Genomic DNA, 17,986 nt, shown 5'->3' on the forward strand with positions numbered 1-17,986 from the left:
CGTAAAGAAGCAAATGACGTGACCGGTTCATCACCAATCAAGTTGAGCGTAGAAATTTACAACCGGCCCGGCCCACATCCATGCAATGCTGAGCGACTAGTTGTACTCGTAGTTGCTGTATCCCACTTGAATGAATTTTGACGGTCCTCTTTTTTTATCTCATTGAAATCTCATTTGTCGTCTTCCTCGCGTTTGTCCGGTGATGTCCTCTAATCCATCTATCGCCACGTGGAAAATTTTTTTATTGGCCGCTGTTGGCAATTGCCAGGAGTTCCACATAGATTTTTCTTTTTTTTTTTTGGTGGTACTATGATGCAGACTTTTTTATTATTGTACGATAATAATAATTTGGATAGCACAAATATCTCAAATAATATTTCATCTGTATCATAAATACATTTTTCAATCCACTTTTTTATATATTCAATTATCTTTTTATCTCACATACATCACATCACAAAAAGTGTTACAGTAATTATTTCAAATAATACTCTATCCAAACAAACCAGTTATAATTTATTTTTGTTTCAACGTATTGCTGTAGTACCTAAAACCTCTGTTTTTAAATTCGGACCAGATCGACCTGTCCGAATTAATCCTAAAAACCAGAAAATCAAAAATTCGGTCAAATCAGGTCAAAACCCCGGGTTTGATAGGGTTTTGACCCAGTTTGACCGGAAAAATGAACCGGAACTCTCTTTTGTTTTTTAACTTTTTTTGAAAGGTCAGAATATTTTTAATATGATGTTTTGATCCTTAAGGTGCTAAAAATTATTAACATATCTCAAATATTTCATATTTTATAAATGTATACTTAAAATTTGGTGTTATTTTTCAATTAAATCCATAATTTTAATTCTAAACTCGTTAATGCTTATTAAATAATATAAATTGCTATTTGATTGCTCTAATTTATTTGTATTTTCTTATTGAATATATTTGAAACATCAAATATATATGAATATATCTTTATTAATATTAACATGTTGTTAAGTATTTTACATACAATATTTTATTTTTTAAATAAATTTTATTTATGACGTCATTCGGTTCAACTCTTATCGAATCCGGTTGAACCGATTAACCCCTGACTCCTGAGTTCGACCGAATCGATATCCGGTCCGATTCTGAAAATATAACCTAAAACATTCATGGGTCTCGGAAGACTACTCTACTAGTACTTACTGAGTACCAAAATGTTTGTCTTCCAATTGAGTGCTGCCCTTAATCTGGTCAATGGAGGTTTTCCAATCCCACTAGACTCAATTAATTGCCTTGGAGATGAATAAAAATTAAAAATGGCAATGGCCAACTCTGAATTGGCATCTGGCGAGAAAGGACATTTTTGAAATTCTGAAATCAATAGAAGAAAAAAAGGTTTGTTTGTGTTTTGGTTGAGGAAGAGCCCAAGAGCTGTTTTGCTTTGCATGATTGATGAATTGAACACAAGCTGTACTTGTTTTTGAGAGATTTGAGAGAAGTAGTTAACGGGTTCCTTAAACTCGTACTAACAAAGTGTAATGTTCGATTGTAGGACATGATAGATTAAATAAAAATACGCCGATGGGGCAGTTGGTTGAAGTGGGACGATGTGGAAAGTTGTGACTCTGCCTCCCACTCACCCTTTAGAATAACAGGCCTGTTTGGAACCTGAGTTTTTTAGGAGTTTGTTTAAAACTTTACTGTAGTGCACTGTAGAAGTTTTTAAAAAAATTTTGTAGAAGTTTTTATAAAGTGAAAATTTTTTTTGTAAGGTGTAAAATTTTGTAGAAGTTTTTGTAGAGTGAAAAACTTTTTTTCCTTTTCTTTTTTTTTTCTTTCTTTTTCTCTTTCTCTTTCTTTTTCTTTTCTTTCTTTCCTTTTTCTTTTCTTTCCTCTCTTCTTCTTCTTCTTCCTTTTTCTTCTTCTTCTTTCTCTCTTTCCTCCCCGTTACCTCCCAGCAGCACTCACGCCCCGCCACCCCTCTCCTCCCTTTCTCCTTCTCCTCCCGCCACCTCCCCTCTGCCACCGTGACCCCTTCCCCCCGCCACCCCCTGTGCCCCTTCCCCCTGTGCCACTGCGACCCCCTCCCCCCGCCACCCCCTGCCCTTTCCCCAGCTTCTCCCGCCACTTCCCCTGGGCAACCCCCTTCCCTACCACCCCCTATCCTTTCCCCAGCGCGACCCCCTCCGGTGGATGGCGCTGAAATAGTCCCTCGGTTTCCGGTAAAAAGCATCGAGGAATTTACGGAACTTGGAACGCTTCGTCGCGGAGGATTTGCTCTTCTACATCCAGTTGAATAAAGAAACCATCACGTTGAATTTGATGTCAAATTCCTCCATCCTGGACTTTTTTTTCCCCTTTTTTTGCTTTTTCTAAGCTATGATTTTGCTTGTTCGGTTCTTGGGGTTCTATGTTCATTTTTTGTGTTTGAAAATGAATGATTTAAAAACCGCCTGAAAGGGGGAGGGGGAAGGGGGCAGGGGAGGCAGAGGGGAAGAGGGGAGGGGGGAGGGAAAGAAAAAAAAAACCTTATGTATGGCCGGAACTGGCCGCCGGAATAGTAACCGGTGTCGGAAGTGGTGGTGGAGGTGGTGGCCGGAGGCTGAGGATGTGGTGGGTTGGGTGGGGGAGGAAAAAGAAAAAAAGTTTGAAGGGAAAGTTTTTTTTGTGTATTTTTTAAGTGTGTAGGTAAAAAGATTTGAGAAGTTTTTTGGGGTTCCTGTAACAAAAGTTGTTAAAAAACTAGTAGGTAAAAAACTTGGTCAAAAAATTCACTTTCAAACAGGCCCAACGTTTTGAAAAAGAAAAAAAAAACGTAATATTTCACTTAATGGAGTGAAATTTATTCATATTCACGCGTACACCGTCACAATAAATTCAAATTAAACGTATCTTCTCTTCTGGACCATCAACTAAGCCATGCAATTTGAGCATCATATATCAAAGGGAGTCGAGCCTCTCCGCCTCCACCGCCGCGCCCTTTGGTCTTCATGATTCATCCCTACGCGGTTGCAATGGTGCTGTGCTGGATTGGATTATGCCAGCTGCTTTTTTTTTCTTTTTCTTTTTCTTTTTCTTTACTGTTGATGGGAAAAATTTGCGTGCGTGAAAATAGATAGAAGCTTCTGCTCCATCTCACACAAGCATCTCTGCTATCTTTTGCAGTAGCAGACAGTAGTATTTACCATCCCTGTTATCCACCATTAATTCAATTCATATGCTCTCCTTTTTGCCTTATCCTTTTTTGGCGTTAAAATTGTCAAATCAAGCTTTCGGCCAAAAGGATCACGGCAGGGAAAAGGTTTTGGAATTTTATGGGTCCTAACTTTCGTAATTGTTGTTGTTTCTTGAAATGTAGTACTACTATTATTCAAGAGGATGTTCATGGAAGGTTGAATCTTATAAACCATCCAATTTCCCTTTCTCTCTTCTGACCCCCCCCCCCCCCCCAATTCTGCACAATTCCAGTCTTCATGCCTGACGTTAATGCTGAAACTCTGATTTTATCTTCACAGCAACTTTTGGACATCATATTCTTCTCAACTTCAAATGTGTTTACGCTTCCAAAAGGACTAATATTGTCCTTTTTGTGATCTCAGTCGCTATTGAAATAAAATCCGAGCTGTTGCAATATGATTTTTGCCCATTTGACTACTACTAGTGGTTAGAATCGTTAAACACTAGTGGTAATGTTTGATATTTTTAGATGTCATATATTAATAGATGAAAATTATTTCAAAATGAAATACTCACAAATATTATGTATTCGATTTGATAATTTTGTATAAAGGCGCGAACATATTTTGCATCAATCAATTTTTAGTATGAAAATCAATATTGGTGATTTAATTAATTCTGTTAAATTTTGTACAGTTCATACTACAAAAAAATGTTCAATGAGACTTGTATATCTCGAAAGCAAACTTGCCGAACCTTTTTTAAATATTTCAATTGAATCATTATGGTGTAAGATTCATTTTGTAATAAGTTGTTTTCTCCTTTATAATCTTGCAAGTTTGAAATCAATGATGGAACTAAGGGGGGCTAATAGGGGCCATAGCCCCTCCTAAAGTTTTAAAAATTTTAATTCATATTGTGTAAATATTTGTGTAAAACAAAGTTGGCTCTCATAATTTTTTTACAATTTTAGTTTATATTATGAAAATATATATATATATATATATATATGGATATATGTGTGCATGTGTGTGTGTGAATTAACTACATTTGAATTAATTTTTTTCTTAAAAAAGTTATTTATTTTATAATCCCTTTATAATAAAAATTAAAATTTAATATTTTTAGATGTCATATATTTAAATAGATAAAAGTTATTTGAACATAACACATAATAATAATTATGTTAGGAAAATTTTTAACCCCTCTAAAAAAAAATTGACTTCGTCACTAATTGAAATGTTTGTAAATGGGATCCATTCATGGTAAGAGTATGATATATAATTTTTTTTCACTATATTTAATTTGTGTGATGACAAATGAAAATGGGTAAAATGGGTTAGTTATCATTAGTTTTGCGAATAATTATGAGAGTAAAATACATTATGATAATAAGATGTGTAGAATTGTGAAATTTGTAATCAAACGGACTCCTAAATTTTTGGATGTGTGACTTTCGTAGTTGCGAGTTTCTTAAATTAACAATTAGTTATTGCTTGATAAGTGTAAGTATTGCTATTAGTGATATGGTAAGTGTCAGTAGTAAATGTGAGACGTAAAATTTTGCGGACGTGGTTATTATCTGTTAGTTAAAACTTAGGGTTTTAATTTTGCAGGTTAGTGGATCACATAAATTAAAGAGTGGAAAGGGATAAGGAGAAGATAAGGGTTATTGAACTAAAATAAATATAAAATTATAGTAAAAAGGGATTCAGATTTCTAATGTTTGTGGAAGCTCCTCGTCAAAAACCTGTCTAATATGTATAGATATAGATATAGATACCTTTAACATCTGATTATATATTGTTGATACTGCCAATCAATGTAATCACAAATAATTTTCATGCATAACTACCCATTATGGTAATCACCAAGTTAATTAAAAGTCTATTAAACAAACTTTAAAAGATCAATTTTTTTAATGAAAAATTTATACTAAATTCTTTCATATAAAAAGGGATTGTTTCTAAATTGTATATACATCGAGTGTATCCTTATCATTGGTACTAATAGTAGTGTATTACAAGGATTTTTCTTCGCAGACAAATCTATGCAAATTTAATAATATCAGCTGTTCTCTTCCTCGTGAAATCCATTAAAAAAAGAAAGAGAGAAAAGATGAGTTTTGAAGTGTATGTATTTGAATTGGGTGTACTAATAAACATTGAGCATATACTTCTTTTTTTTTTTTTGTGTTAGAAAACTTAGAATAGTACTTCTTCTTCTTTTTTTTTTTTGGTGTGTTAGAATACCACTAATTTTTTTTTTCATAATTAGAATTACATGTTTAGAAAAAAGAAGAAGAAGGAAAAGAACAACCGGCAAATACACAATCTGGATTCTGGATCTGTCTCAATCTCTCTCACGCACAGAAAAACAGAGGGACGATCCGCCCGTAAAAAGAGGCAGGGCGGGGGAATTGGACTCTCTCATTCGTTTCAATTCATTTCCAGAACCACAATTCCACTCCCCCTTCTATCTCTTTCCCCATCATCATTCATTCACTAGTCATCCGTCCTTTTTCCCATAGCGCTCTCTCTGGATTCTTTCTTCTTTTTATCTCTGAGCAACTTCTCTTGCAGTAGTAATAACAATCTACAGGGACAGCCACCCCCATTGTGATTGCATTTTGCCTCTATATACTACACAAATTTAAGGAAGCGGAGCTTTGGTTGGTTGTGGCCGCATTGTTTTTCGTCATCTACAACCAACAAACTCTCAGAATCGTATTCCGTCTCGGTTTTGCCTCTTAACGAAAATCCCTGATTGTCCCCACCTCGTCCTCTTTCTTTCAAACGCTGTTACTAGCCTCATCCTTCACTTTCTTCATTGCCGCTGCTGCCCTCCTCCTCCTCCTCGACCACCCTTAAGGAGCCAAGTATATCATTCCTTTCTTTTTTCTTTTTAAATAGGAGGCATAATACCAGAGTAGTACTATCTTTTTTCCTATGGGAAGGACGAGGGATACAGGCCTTAGCACAAAAGGTAGGTGTAGGAGGGTGTCGAGGATTGGAAGCTATGCTATAGCCTCCTCAATTGCCGATCCCACCTGCATTTCTTGTACCACCTTCAACATCCTCGCCCCTATCTACAAGCGTCTCAACCATGAGGTTCCTCTCTCTCTCTCTCTCTCTCTCCCCCCCCCCCCCCGCTCTGTATGTGTTTTCTATTTCATTCTCTTTTCACGAAAAGGATTAATTGGTTGGTCTTTCCTTTCTGTTGAGGTTGATTGCTTATTGGGTTTGGGTGGGGGATGGCAGGACCAGAGTATCAGGGAAAGCGAGAAGAAGGCTTATTGGTTGAACAGGAACCACAGGATATTGGATTGGTTGTTGTACGAAAGATCTTCCATTATCTGCCTCCAGGTAATCTTTCCTCGTGTAGCTCTTGTTATTCCTTCCTCTCCTTAACAATTCTGATTAAATTCATCCTCTTGACACCCCCTTTTGTGCTATGTTTTTTCCAAATACAGGAATTTTGGGTTGGAAACGAAGAGCTTGTTAATATTTACAACAAGAGGCTTGGAGCTGCTGGCTATACTATTTTTAAACTCGCGCGAACCAACAATCGTGGCGATGGTATTGGCTCCTTTCAACCCCCCCCCCCCCCCCCCCCTTCTTCTCCTTCCTTTTCGTTTATTTTGATTTAAAAAAAAAAAGAAATTATTGAACTGGGGAGGCTCTGTGGAAGTCATCATTAAGTACTATTATCACATTTGGTTTTGGTCATCTGTACTTTGCGTTGAAATTGCCAATGTGAGGCCTGCCTGCTGCATCCTTTTCCCCCATGTTCTAACTTCTAACTTCTTTTCTTGGTTTATCCTCATTTTTATCTGCATTCCAATAGCGCATTTCCAGTAGGCAAATTGCTCTATTGCTGGGTTCTTAAATGGTACAGGGTGAAGGTAAAGAGATGTGGAAAAGCAAGAGTAGAGGAATATGAAAATGAAGAAGAAATGATATAGTTTTAATTGGGGATATCGAAACCGTCAAACAGAGTTGTTAGCGAAGTAGTTAGTCGAGGAGTACTAGTTTTGCTGCCCAAACAGAAATGATTTTTTTTTTTTTTTTTTTGGAGTTTGCACATCTGACGCCATATATGCTGATAAAATTATCTTGTTGACTCGGGTACAAGCATACGTGATAATTCTTTAGAGCATGTGGGGGTTGAACCAACATGTTATGGGTTGACATTAGCACTGCCTAGTGAATAAAGTGAAAAAAAATGATCTTAACTCTAGGTGAAGAATTAGAATATTTTAGAATTATGCTTCCTAGCTAACCTGTCTCCCCCCCTCCCCCTCCCCCTCGCCCTCTGAAATTGTACAGGTTTGTTGACTGCTGTCCATCGGGACATATTTAGGGTCATGAACCACCGAGAGTTGCTATTTAATGATTTCGGAGACCGAGTTGCTCAGCTGTTACATGTTGAACTTATTGCACCTTTCTCACAAAGTCGAAATAGCAATGTCCGTCAAGAAATTCTCATTGTGAACACCCATTTGTTGTTTCCACACAATTCAAGTCTGTGTTTGGAAAGACTGCGGCAGGTCTGTCAAATCTCTTTATTTAAGTCGTGGTCGTATACTGCTAATTTGGTGAACCATAGCATGGTTTGCTTCATATGTCCACTCACTGATGCTTTTTTTTATTGTCATGCCACCCATAAATAGGTGTACAAAATATTGCAATATGTGGAATCTTATCAAAAGGAAAACAAGCTCAACCCCCTTCCCATTATCCTCTGCGGGTAAACCTCTTTTTAGTTATTTTGCAAATAATCCCAGCCATTGTTAAAGCATTACTCATAACATGCTCCTTTCTTTGCCATTTCAGAGATTGGAACGGAAGCAAGCGAGGTCATGTTTACAAGTTTCTGCGATCTCAGGGATTTGTATCATCATATGATACTGCTCATCAGTACGCTGATGCTGATGCACATAAGGTGACTTGCTTTTCATATTCAAAATTGCTTGTAGGAGTACCAAGTTTACTCCAGTGTATGACGTCTTAAACTTTTATGCAGTGGGTAAGCCACCGTAATCATCGTGGAAATATCTGTGGTGTAGATTTCATATGGCTACTGAATCCAAACAGATATCGAAAATTACTGAAAACAAGTTGGAGTGAAGCTGTCTTTGGAATGTTCAAGGTGAGATAATGCGTCCACCTTTGTGTAACTTTTCACTCTACAGTGCTATTATTGAGACTATTATTTTTCTTTACATGCTTGATGTAGTTTTGATCTTGTAGTCCTTGCTGGTTGACTGCTCTTTAGATGGCTGAAAAGGCTATAGTACAGAGTTTTTACTTAGTCGTGTTCTCTTTAACCCTTGGAACTCTGGATGCTGAACTGTGACCATATATGTTTGGATTTGTATCACCTTCTTTGGGCATATATGTTTGCCCTTTCTCCTTTATGGTTGGCTTCCTGTTTTGCGACAGATGGCACTTTCATATGGAAATTAATATTTTGGACTTAAAAAGATAATAAAATAATTTATGCAGCATCTTTCTCAAATTACTTTGATTATTTGGTACAAGATATATTATGGGGTGCAATATATCTTTTGGACTTAAAAGATAGCCTTACTCATTGGCAACAACTGTTGTCTATGATTTGAATTCTGTTTTTTTCTGTGCTTTCTTTCCTCAGTGATACATATTCCGATTATGGTCTTCTTTTTTTTTTTTTAACATTTGATGGATTTCAGTATCAACTTCGACGAGCTTCATTGACAGAGCACGATGCATTTGCCTTTTTGAAGGCTGATAGTGACGGTGATTACATTACTTGCACTGGTTTCTGTGAAGCATTGCGGCAGGTAGCACTATAAATTTATACTTAAACAAGTACTCTACATGATAAAAAGTCATTCAATTTTGTTTGAACTAAGGTCAATTCTTCAATCTGATTTTATTTCATAATTTCTCAGCTTAAATTGGTTGGCCATTGCTATGGGCTAAGCATAGACGAGACTAAAGACTTGTGGGTGCAAGCAGACATTGATGGAAATGGTGTTCTTGATTTTGAAGAATTTGAGGTATTTGATCTTTTTCTTTTGTAGGATATTGTGCTGTCAGCTTCACATGTATGGCACACCTGTGCGTTGAAACGTCCTTCATCAAATCTTTCCTTTTAAACATAGTTATCAATTGAACTTTTCTAAGTTGGTCTCATGGAGTACAGCAAAAGGAAATTGAACTTTTCTTCAGATTATGTCTTCTAGTAGTTCGTTCAAAGGATTTAGTTGCCTCTTATATTGCTATCCTTCTGAGAGCGCTACTTCTTCAGATTTGGACACCTATGCATGGACGATAACTTTTTTTTCCCAATAATGAAATTGCAGCAACGAATATGGCACCCTACATGGTCAGAGGTTAGAGAGGAATTTAGCAAGGATGGGTGGGATGATGTTGTCCATGGTACAGAGCAAACAATTGGTTTCAGCGTGAAGAATGCAGTACTTTTCCCAACAGAAGTAGAGAAAGGGATGTGGCCTGAGGACTATTCACTCTCTGATCATGCCCGGCTTACTGTGGTGTTTTCACCAGTAAGAATGCCATGTTCTCGTCTGATATCCTGACAACTGTGGGTGCTGTAAGGCTTGGTTCTTATGCTTGTGACTCAAGAAAACAGGACCGAAGGTTTTACGAGTCTGTTTGATGCTGAAACAACCCTCGGAGGGGTTCAAGTTGAAGATGCGGAGTTTGAAAAGCACATATCTATCAGGATGACTATTGCACCCACCCTCACGGACAAAAAAGTGGACTTTCATTTATCTGAGGTTTAGACCTGTTTGGAGCAACATTGTCAGCTGAAGCTGGTTGCATTCTCTCTCTCGCTCTCTCGTTGTATCCAGATCTCCCACTGATGCGGTGGATCCATGGATCTCACTGCATAGCCTCCTGCTTTTGCATTGCGTCTAGAAGAAAGGAGAAGGAAGCGGGATGTGTGGATGGTGTTAAAACAGGTATCTTGGTAGCAGTCTCCTGTTGTAGTGGAGGGAGATGGCACGCTGGGCTGGTTTCTGTAATTAGACTGCCAAAAGTTCAGGTTAGTAAGGGCGACATGAAAGTCCTTTTAAAGGAATTCAAGATCAGCAATGTTGTTGACCTTGTAAAGGAATTCTGGCTATACTACTGCCTTCCCTTTTGGACCTGTTCCAAGTATTCCAGTTCAATGACGACACAGAGAGAGAAAAGGCGAGTCTACTCATTTCCAGTTCCAAGTAATCCAGTGTCTTTGTGATTCATGGAAGTCCTTTTGTTTTGGTAAAGGGCCATTGTGCCGCCGTGCGGGATCCCAGAACATCTGCTGACAAAATTGGGATTCTTGGTGGAGATAATTTTGTTTTTTTTTTTTTTGGGCAGATATATAAAATAACAAAGAAACTAAAATGTAATGATAGTCGTAAATTGTAGTCGTAATTCAGGTTGACGGCTGATGATATGTTATGAATTTAATGATGAAAGCGAATGTAATTTCCGTGTATAGAAAATTAATCCAATATATATATATTTCTCACTCATACTTGGCGTGCTCAATTGAGCAGCATTGACGGGCCAAGTTTTCTTTTGGGTTGACCCAATTAATTGGTTGGTGTTAATAATTCTTTCCAAACTTGTAAAATAGATATATTTTATTCACTTAATCATATATCTTTGAAAAATACATATATTTTATCCACTTAATCACATATCTCTCAAATCCTCTACGTTTTACAAAAAAAATCGTCTCATTCTTTTAAAATTTTCTCTTCATAATCTCCAACTTTTATCTTACATAGAATTTATCTTATTTTATAAGAGAATATCCCTTTTCACTCAAACAGTATCCACTCTTTTTGATTACGAATAGATAAATCTATTATCTATCCGTCAAAATTCATTCAGATATAAAATAATCCTTATCAAGAAAATTAAAAGTTTTATTCTTGTATTAGATTAACCTCAAATTTGAAATCATATACCATTCTTATAAAATGTAATAGTTAGTGATGATTTCGATCTTCTCATACTCAAGATTTTTTTTTTTTTTTTTTTTTTTGGAGAAACTTTATGATGATTTAGTAGTGGTTCTTTTGATACATTAGTTTTAGAACTTCTAGAGTATATATGTTTTAAAAAATGTTTGCCCACCTTTTTAGGTTTTTCAAGTATATAAGATGATTTTTAAGAACACAATTCGTTTGCGCAATGTTTTTGTTGACTGTATGAATGTATGGAAAGTTCGTACTTTTTTTTGTACCTTCTTAATTGCTTTATATATTAGATCCTTTTTTCAATATAGGTTTAATTTTGCACCAAGAAGATGGCATTTGAACATCTAACCTTTCAATCATGGGAATGTACAGCGTATGTGTAAGTTCTTCCAATTTACATTAGTTCAATTAATTAGTTCGTTCCTCGCTCTGTCTTATTTATTTATTCATTATGTTTTAGTTAATTGATTATGGTGTGGCGATGGAAGCAAGATGGACTTACATGCTAAACAAGATGTATTTTTTTTAAGAGAAGCAAGGTGTACGTTTTCATAAATTAGTTGACTCATATATATATATATATATATATTGGAATATTGTTCCCAAATCAAGTTTTACCCAATTTATTTTTCACTACTCCTTCTTTTAATCATATTTAATAATTCTATATATTTTCAATTTATTAAAAGTTTTAAACACTTTATACTAGATAAGTATTAAATATTTTCATAATCGCTATAAACTATGTCAACCGTGCAAGTGCACGGGTTAAAATCTAGTTGAAATTGAAGGGCATACGTTGATCGATCATCCTAAAGAAAATTGCAAGGGTTACAACTTGGTGTAAATGTTCACTTAAATTGAATTTTATATTTTTCAAAGAGTACACTTATGCTAAGCGATTTTAAAAAAATAGTAGTATGAGTTAAACATTCTTAAAATCAAGAAGTGTGCCCTCATATCATTTTAGTACTACCCCGTCCCATAAAATTTGTCGATATATATATATATATATATATAGCGATATTAATAGGAATCAGAATGTTTACTTTCCTTATACTTCCTTAGTGGTGGGCCATCTTTTCGAGAGAGAAATAGTACAGATCAATGTTGTTAAAGTCAGATCGGATAGTGATTCGGCTAAACTATTGAGTCAGGGATCAATTGATCGGATCAGTCAGACCGTTCTAAAAAATCCGCTAACGTTAGCATGGTGTCATAATTATTCTATATTTTTATAAGTTTCAAAAATATTGAAAATAAGTTATTGGTTATATTCGACCAATCATACAAAATGTTTCAAAAATATTAGACTTGTAATCAAATATATACCTAATAATTATATATAAAAATGTAAATTCTTGACTAAAATATGCCTTACTTGAAAACTTAAATTAAAATAAATTAATGCAAGTTGGAATCACTTATGCTAAATTGACCAGATGATAGGAATGAAATGTCTTGATTTAGAGATCATTTAAGAAAATGAGTGATTTTGGTATTTATACTAAGTAGGTGGCGTTTTCATATTCCTATTAATAAATGAAAGTGTTACAATTTAGATAACTTGAATTATGTCTGAAAAAAACCAGAAAGAAAAGTTTGAGAACACAGTAAACCAGTCGAATCGGGTCACTAGTTTAATTGATTTTTGTTAATTTTGACTAATTTTAGACCAAAGTGATTTTTGTCGAATCGGGTCACGATCGGACCGGCCAAATCGGCCGATCCAATCTGGGTCTAACAACACTGGTCCAAATCATTGATTTTTTTAAGATGACGATTAATTTGGGAAAAGAAAAAGCGATAAACATGAAATTTTATGGGACTAAGAAAATATGTTGTTTAGAGTAGAAAATTATTTTTTTTTATAAAAAAGTTTTTCCTTTTCGAAATAAGAAATGGTTATGGCAACTTCAAAGTTCTACACGTGCACATTCATAGTAGTTTTGTTCGCAACTTAGGCCTTGTTTGACAAGTAAGTTTTTTAAGTGTTTGTCTAAAACTTTATTATAACTTATTGTAGAAGTTGTAGAAAAAATTTTTGAAATGTGTAAAATTTTGAAGTGTATAGTTTAAAAAATTTTAAAATTTTTTTTGAAATTACTATAGTTAAAATTTTTAAAAAACTTGTAACAAACAAACATAGCAAAAAACTTATTTGCCAAACAAGGCTTTGAAGAAGTTTCGATCCTTTTTATGTCAAGCTATAAAAAAAAAAAAAAAGGGTAAAAAGAAAATGAAAAAAAAAAAGAATTTTCTTGGTACGAAGAAGCTGCAGCTTCCAAGGGAAGGTCCGTCCAAGTCCAACTGCTGAAGATGACTTCAAGTTTCCAACGTGGCAACTGGTAATTGGGGCATTGACTTGTACGCATCTCTCACCTTGCTCGTTAAGCTTCCCTGAAAGTTGAAATCCCAATCGTACCCATACGTTATCCTCCAATGGGCAGAAATGATAAGTTAAGAAAGTGCAATGGCATGATTGAAGTTTGAGTATAAAACCACGTCCGAACATTGTACGCGGTATATACGCAGAATTAAAACGCGGACCCCTGCTTCTGCGTAATGGGTTTGTAGGGGTTAACTTTTCTCTGTTGATTTTTTTTTTTTTTTTTTTGGGTTGTGGAGGGCGGCAATAGTAGTACTAGTGTAGTAGGAGGGGATACGATACGAATGGGTAAAGTAGTCGCGGAAGGAGTAGCAGTAGCAAATTACTAAAAAGAGAGGGTGGGGGGGTTTGGGAAGTGAAGTAAATTCCTTAGATGCTTCCTCCATCCATTTGCTCTCTCTCTCTCTCTAGAAGCATTAGGCGGCCGAAATTTCCTTGAATCTTTCCTCCTTCCTTCAGTCTTTCTTTTAACCCCTCCTCCCTGATCCATCATCCTGATTCCTGGCCTTTTAGGGTTTTGTTCTCCCTCTCCAATTCCTCTAACTTTCGCTTTTCAATACGGCTTATAATTTTGCTTGAAGAAAAGCTAGCCTTTGGTGGAAGATGATGACTGTGCTGCCCGTGAAACAGTTGCCGGTCGGTTACAGGTTCCGCCCCACCGACGAGGAGCTCATCGATCACTATCTGCGGTTGAAAATCAACGGTTTGGACAAAGATGTCAGTATTATTCGTGAAGTTGATATTTGCAAAAAGGAGCCTTGGGACTTGCCCGGTGATTACATCCCCCCTCAACTTCTCCTTGCCTCCTCCTCCTCCCCTTCTCCCCCCTCCCCCCCCCCCCCCCCCCCAAAAAAAGAACTTAATCTCGAATTTATCCCAAATATGGGTGTTTTTCTCTTTATATTTCACCAATGTAGGCCAAGTTTCGTGGATGATTAATTAACGTTTTTTTTATGCGCCGAAAAACATCTGTCGCAGGGAACACATTCCAGCTAGCAAAAGATAGAATCTTTTGGGTATTTTCTGCTGTGAATCCATGTGATCATGAGCATTTCAAGGATGATTGCTCTTGTTTGTAGTTTTATGCGTGCTTTGATCATAGGCACTTTGATTGTTTTCTGCTGTGAATGTTTGATCATAACTTATTGGCGAATTTATCCCAAAAATATGGGTGGTTTTCTCTTCACATTTTTACCAATGTAGGCTGAGTTTCGTGGATGATTAATTAATAGTTCTTATACGCCGAATAAACGTCTATCACAGGGAGCACGTTCAAGTTAGCAAAAGATAGAATCTTTTGCGTATTTTCTGATGTAAATTCATGTGATCATTAGCAGTGCTACTATGGTTGCTTTTGTTAACAAACTCCTCCTAGTTTTGGTTTTATGCGTGCTTTGCTTATTGACTAATTGTTGAATGTCTGATCGTGATTGTTTTTACAAGTTATATATTATTAAGCTTATTTTTTGTTGGTTTAATGAATTGTTCAATGTCTGATCATGATTATTTATATTTCTTTCTACTCAAACTTTGGGCTTGATTTTGTGCAGACTTGTCTCCCATAAAATCATACGACAATGAGTGGTTCTTTTTCTGTCCCAAGGATCGCAAATACCAGAATGGGCAGAGGCTGAATAGGGCTACAATGAAGGGTTACTGGAAAGCTACTGGTAAAGATAGGAATATCAGGGCCAGGAAAGGGACCAAGATTGGTATGAAAAAGACTCTGGTCTTTTACATTGGCCGTGCTCCAGATGGCAAGAGGACTAATTGGGTCATACATGAATATCGTGCAACAAATAAGGAGCTGGATGGCACCCACCCTGGACAGGTTCAGGCTTCCGAGCCTCTTACTTTTTGTCTTAACTCTTAAACAATGATCGCTATTTATTTTCTTGCTACTTGGTTTTGCTTATACTAGTAGTTATGTCTGTCAATTCATTATAATGCAGTAGTTATTTCATTCAACTTTACTTGGGAAAAATGCATAATATAAGAATGCTACATGTCAGATACATTGATTTAATTCGCTTGCATATTATATAGCTCGTGGTTAAAGGATATAATAGGGGAATACAGAGAGCTGAATTATTTCACTCGCAGGGACTTGTTTATGTATTTGACGTGTAACAATGAAAGGAAGCTCTTTGCGATGATTCGAGATTCGTTCCAGTAAATATTTTTGTTAATAATAAAAAAAAAGAAACCAAAAGACACTCAAGGCCTTTTCTACTTAGTCCAGTTGTTGACTCTAATTTTTGTCCTGCTAACTCTCTGTTGTACCACTTCACTAAATGAAAGGCTGTCCTTTCAACTAATTTGCTTTTTGCAGGGCTCCTTTGTACTCTGTCGGTTATTTAAGAAGCATGAATTAAAGCAGGATGAGACTGCTGATGGTTCAAACTTGGTTGAAGTTGAAACAATAGTTCCTTCTCCTACCACAGAGAAGTCGCCCCTTGAAGATGGCAATTCTGAGGCTTTAATACCAGTTGCAGGCAGTCAAGCTGAAGTGCATCCTTCAAGTGCAGAAAGTTGTCCTGCCAAGGGGTCTGATGGAGCAATTGTTGTAAATCCTTTGCCTACCAGTTGGCAAAATGATTGCTCACTTTCTGCTGAAGAAAAGGGTCAAGTGATAGACCCAATGTGTATCCAGGTGAGTTGGAGACTTATCATTTTGATTACAGGTTTGGTTTTGGTTTTCACTTCATTTGGTTTTGTGATAGCTCTATGTGCTTAACTCATTATTATTATTTTTTTCTTGTTCAATGGTTCAGTCAGATCCAGATCTGATAGAGTCATTAAGAGATATTTTTGATGACCCTATACCGGAGGCATTGGACTGGAAAATCTTCTCCCCGTTGCATTCACAAGTTCAGTTGGAACTTGGATCTGGTTATATGTGTAATCCTGTCTCCAATGACATCAACTGTGATGCTAAGAGCATGGCTTCTCAATATGGGACAAATACTTATGATGTCAACAAGTTCTTGAACTCAATTCTTGTTAACTCTGATGAATATTCCTACGAAGAATCCTGCATTAATGCAATTTCAACTGTTGAATGTGGAACTCCAGGGGATACTAAGCCTATGAATGGAGCTTTTGTGAGGGATGGTGGGTCCTGTAGTGATTCTGAAGCGGAAGTGACGCAGGGACAGGTGACTTGAACTCCAAAGATACTCTTAAGCTTCAATTTTTTCATTATTAATAAAAAATCTTAGCCGATTTACTTCATCATGCGGTTTAACTTCTTTGTATTGTTAGATATATTAAGTGTCTTTGAACTTTTTTCCTGTTGCTAAATTATTAATTACGTTATTGCTGCTGTTGCTAGTTTGAGGCGGGCTTTTTTGAAAGTGAGTTGTTCATGGGAAATATTGAAGGATATGGTACCCTTCAGATGGCAAATATGGAGCAAGATGCTCATAGAGCTGATGTTAGCATTGACAACCAAGAGGGGAAGTTGAATTTAGCGGGAAACAATCATCTTGGACGCAACGCTTATGCTGCTGTTTTCAATGGCAGTGTTGTCCCTGACTTGTTAAGCACTGAAGTGCCTGGCGTTCACAACAATGATACTGGTACTGACAGCACTTCTGGTACTGGAATTAAATTAAGGAGTCGACAGTTCCAGAGTTTTTCCAGCAACCCAACATTTGCTGCCCATGGAATTGCCCCAAGAAGACTTCGTCTGCAGAATAAACTTCAAATTGGGCCAGTTCAGTGCAGCCTGCTTAGGGAATCAGTTTGTACTGAAGAAATCGATGATGGACAATCAGCAGTAACCGAGGTAGGATTTGTTGTAGCACTGTTGTTGATTTGAATGATTCATCTCTGTTATTAAACTTGTTGGATAGGTGCTGCAGGATGAGAAGGCTACAAAAAGGAACACAGATGCTGCTTATACAGAAGAGAAGGGGGATGTGCTGCTTAAAAAATGTAACAAGAATGTTGGTGGAAGTACAGTGGGTGTAAGGGAGTCTAGAGGTGAATTTTTATCGACTTGTATCAAAAACTGCGTGCGCGCTCCATCCAAGGAAGACTGGTTGCACGTAGTTCCGTCGCCTATGTTCATGCGGAAGATCTTTGTGATAATTACTTTACTTGTAGTCTTTATTGGTATTTGGCAGTTCTTTGGAGTTCAAAAATAGTTGGAAAGCATGCAGGTCTCTTTTGTTGTATAGAACTTAAAGGTTGACGTCTTTTTTAGTCAGAGTTGAGTTGGAGAGGCTTCTTCGTCTTCTCATGCTCGTATTTGTATCTAATTAGCAGGAGTTTCAAATAGCAATGAAACATTAGTATGCATACCACCCAGGGAAGCAAATTTTGTATATGTAAGTTTACTTTGGCACAGGAGATTTTCATTTCCGCAAGCGTGTGGTAATCCTATTCATGATAGGCTTCGATGCCATTCTTCTTCACATGGAGCTGATTTTGGCCTCTTTGCCAGAGCT

General features: G+C 36.6%; 2 protein-coding genes across 4 annotated transcripts; both read left to right on the plus strand.

Annotated features, from left to right (window-relative positions):
• Window positions 1–5,527: 5,527 nt before the first annotated feature.
• On the plus strand, window positions 5,528–10,716 carry LOC113724812 (uncharacterized calcium-binding protein At1g02270-like). 2 transcript variants are annotated; one of them, XM_072073171.1, is made up of 10 exons: window positions 5,528–6,269; window positions 6,384–6,524; window positions 6,632–6,737; window positions 7,488–7,708; window positions 7,832–7,908; window positions 7,995–8,103; window positions 8,185–8,310; window positions 8,873–8,983; window positions 9,095–9,202; window positions 9,509–10,716. In XM_072073171.1, exons 1-10 carry the CDS (start codon window positions 6,108–6,110, stop codon window positions 9,743–9,745), a joined length of 1,398 nt encoding a protein of 465 aa, XP_071929272.1. In that variant the 5' UTR covers window positions 5,528–6,107; the 3' UTR covers window positions 9,746–10,716. The 2 variants fall into 2 exon arrangements, with proteins under 2 accessions (XP_071929272.1, XP_071929273.1); XM_072073172.1 differs by having other exon boundaries at window positions 5,970–6,269; window positions 6,420–6,524; window positions 9,509–9,892.
• A 3,120-nt stretch (window positions 10,717–13,836) lies between these two features.
• LOC113724813 (protein NTM1-like 9) lies at window positions 13,837–17,953 on the plus strand. Of its 2 annotated transcripts, none has more exons than XM_027247702.2 (6): window positions 13,837–14,304; window positions 15,083–15,363; window positions 15,865–16,185; window positions 16,307–16,690; window positions 16,867–17,322; window positions 17,390–17,953. In XM_027247702.2, exons 1-6 carry the CDS (start codon window positions 14,136–14,138, stop codon window positions 17,681–17,683), a joined length of 1,905 nt encoding a protein of 634 aa, XP_027103503.2. In that variant the 5' UTR covers window positions 13,837–14,135; the 3' UTR covers window positions 17,684–17,953. The 2 variants fall into 2 exon arrangements, with proteins under 2 accessions (XP_027103503.2, XP_071929274.1); XM_072073173.1 differs by having other exon boundaries at window positions 17,399–17,953.
• The last annotated feature ends 33 nt before the right edge of the window (window positions 17,954–17,986 follow it).

Source organism: Coffea arabica, chromosome 2c, assembly GCF_036785885.1.
Source record: "Coffea arabica cultivar ET-39 chromosome 2c, Coffea Arabica ET-39 HiFi, whole genome shotgun sequence".
Classification (NCBI taxonomy): Eukaryota; Viridiplantae; Streptophyta; class Magnoliopsida; order Gentianales; family Rubiaceae; genus Coffea; species Coffea arabica.

Coding starts and splice junctions, on each gene's coding strand:
- LOC113724812 (XM_072073171.1), top strand. CDS start 6,108: ATGGGAAGGACGAGGGATACAGGCCTTAGCACAAAAGGTAGGTGTAGG. Junction 6,270..6,383: donor ACAAGCGTCTCAACCATGAG/GTTCCTCTCTCT, acceptor CTTTCTGTTGAG/GTTGATTGCTTATTGGGTTT. Junction 8,104..8,184: donor CTGATGCTGATGCACATAAG/GTGACTTGCTTT, acceptor ACTTTTATGCAG/TGGGTAAGCCACCGTAATCA.
- LOC113724813 (XM_027247702.2), top strand. CDS start 14,136: ATGATGACTGTGCTGCCCGTGAAACAGTTGCCGGTCGGTTACAGGTTC. Junction 14,305..15,082: donor GGAGCCTTGGGACTTGCCCG/GTGATTACATCC, acceptor GATTTTGTGCAG/ACTTGTCTCCCATAAAATCA. Junction 16,691..16,866: donor CGGAAGTGACGCAGGGACAG/GTGACTTGAACT, acceptor TGCTGTTGCTAG/TTTGAGGCGGGCTTTTTTGA.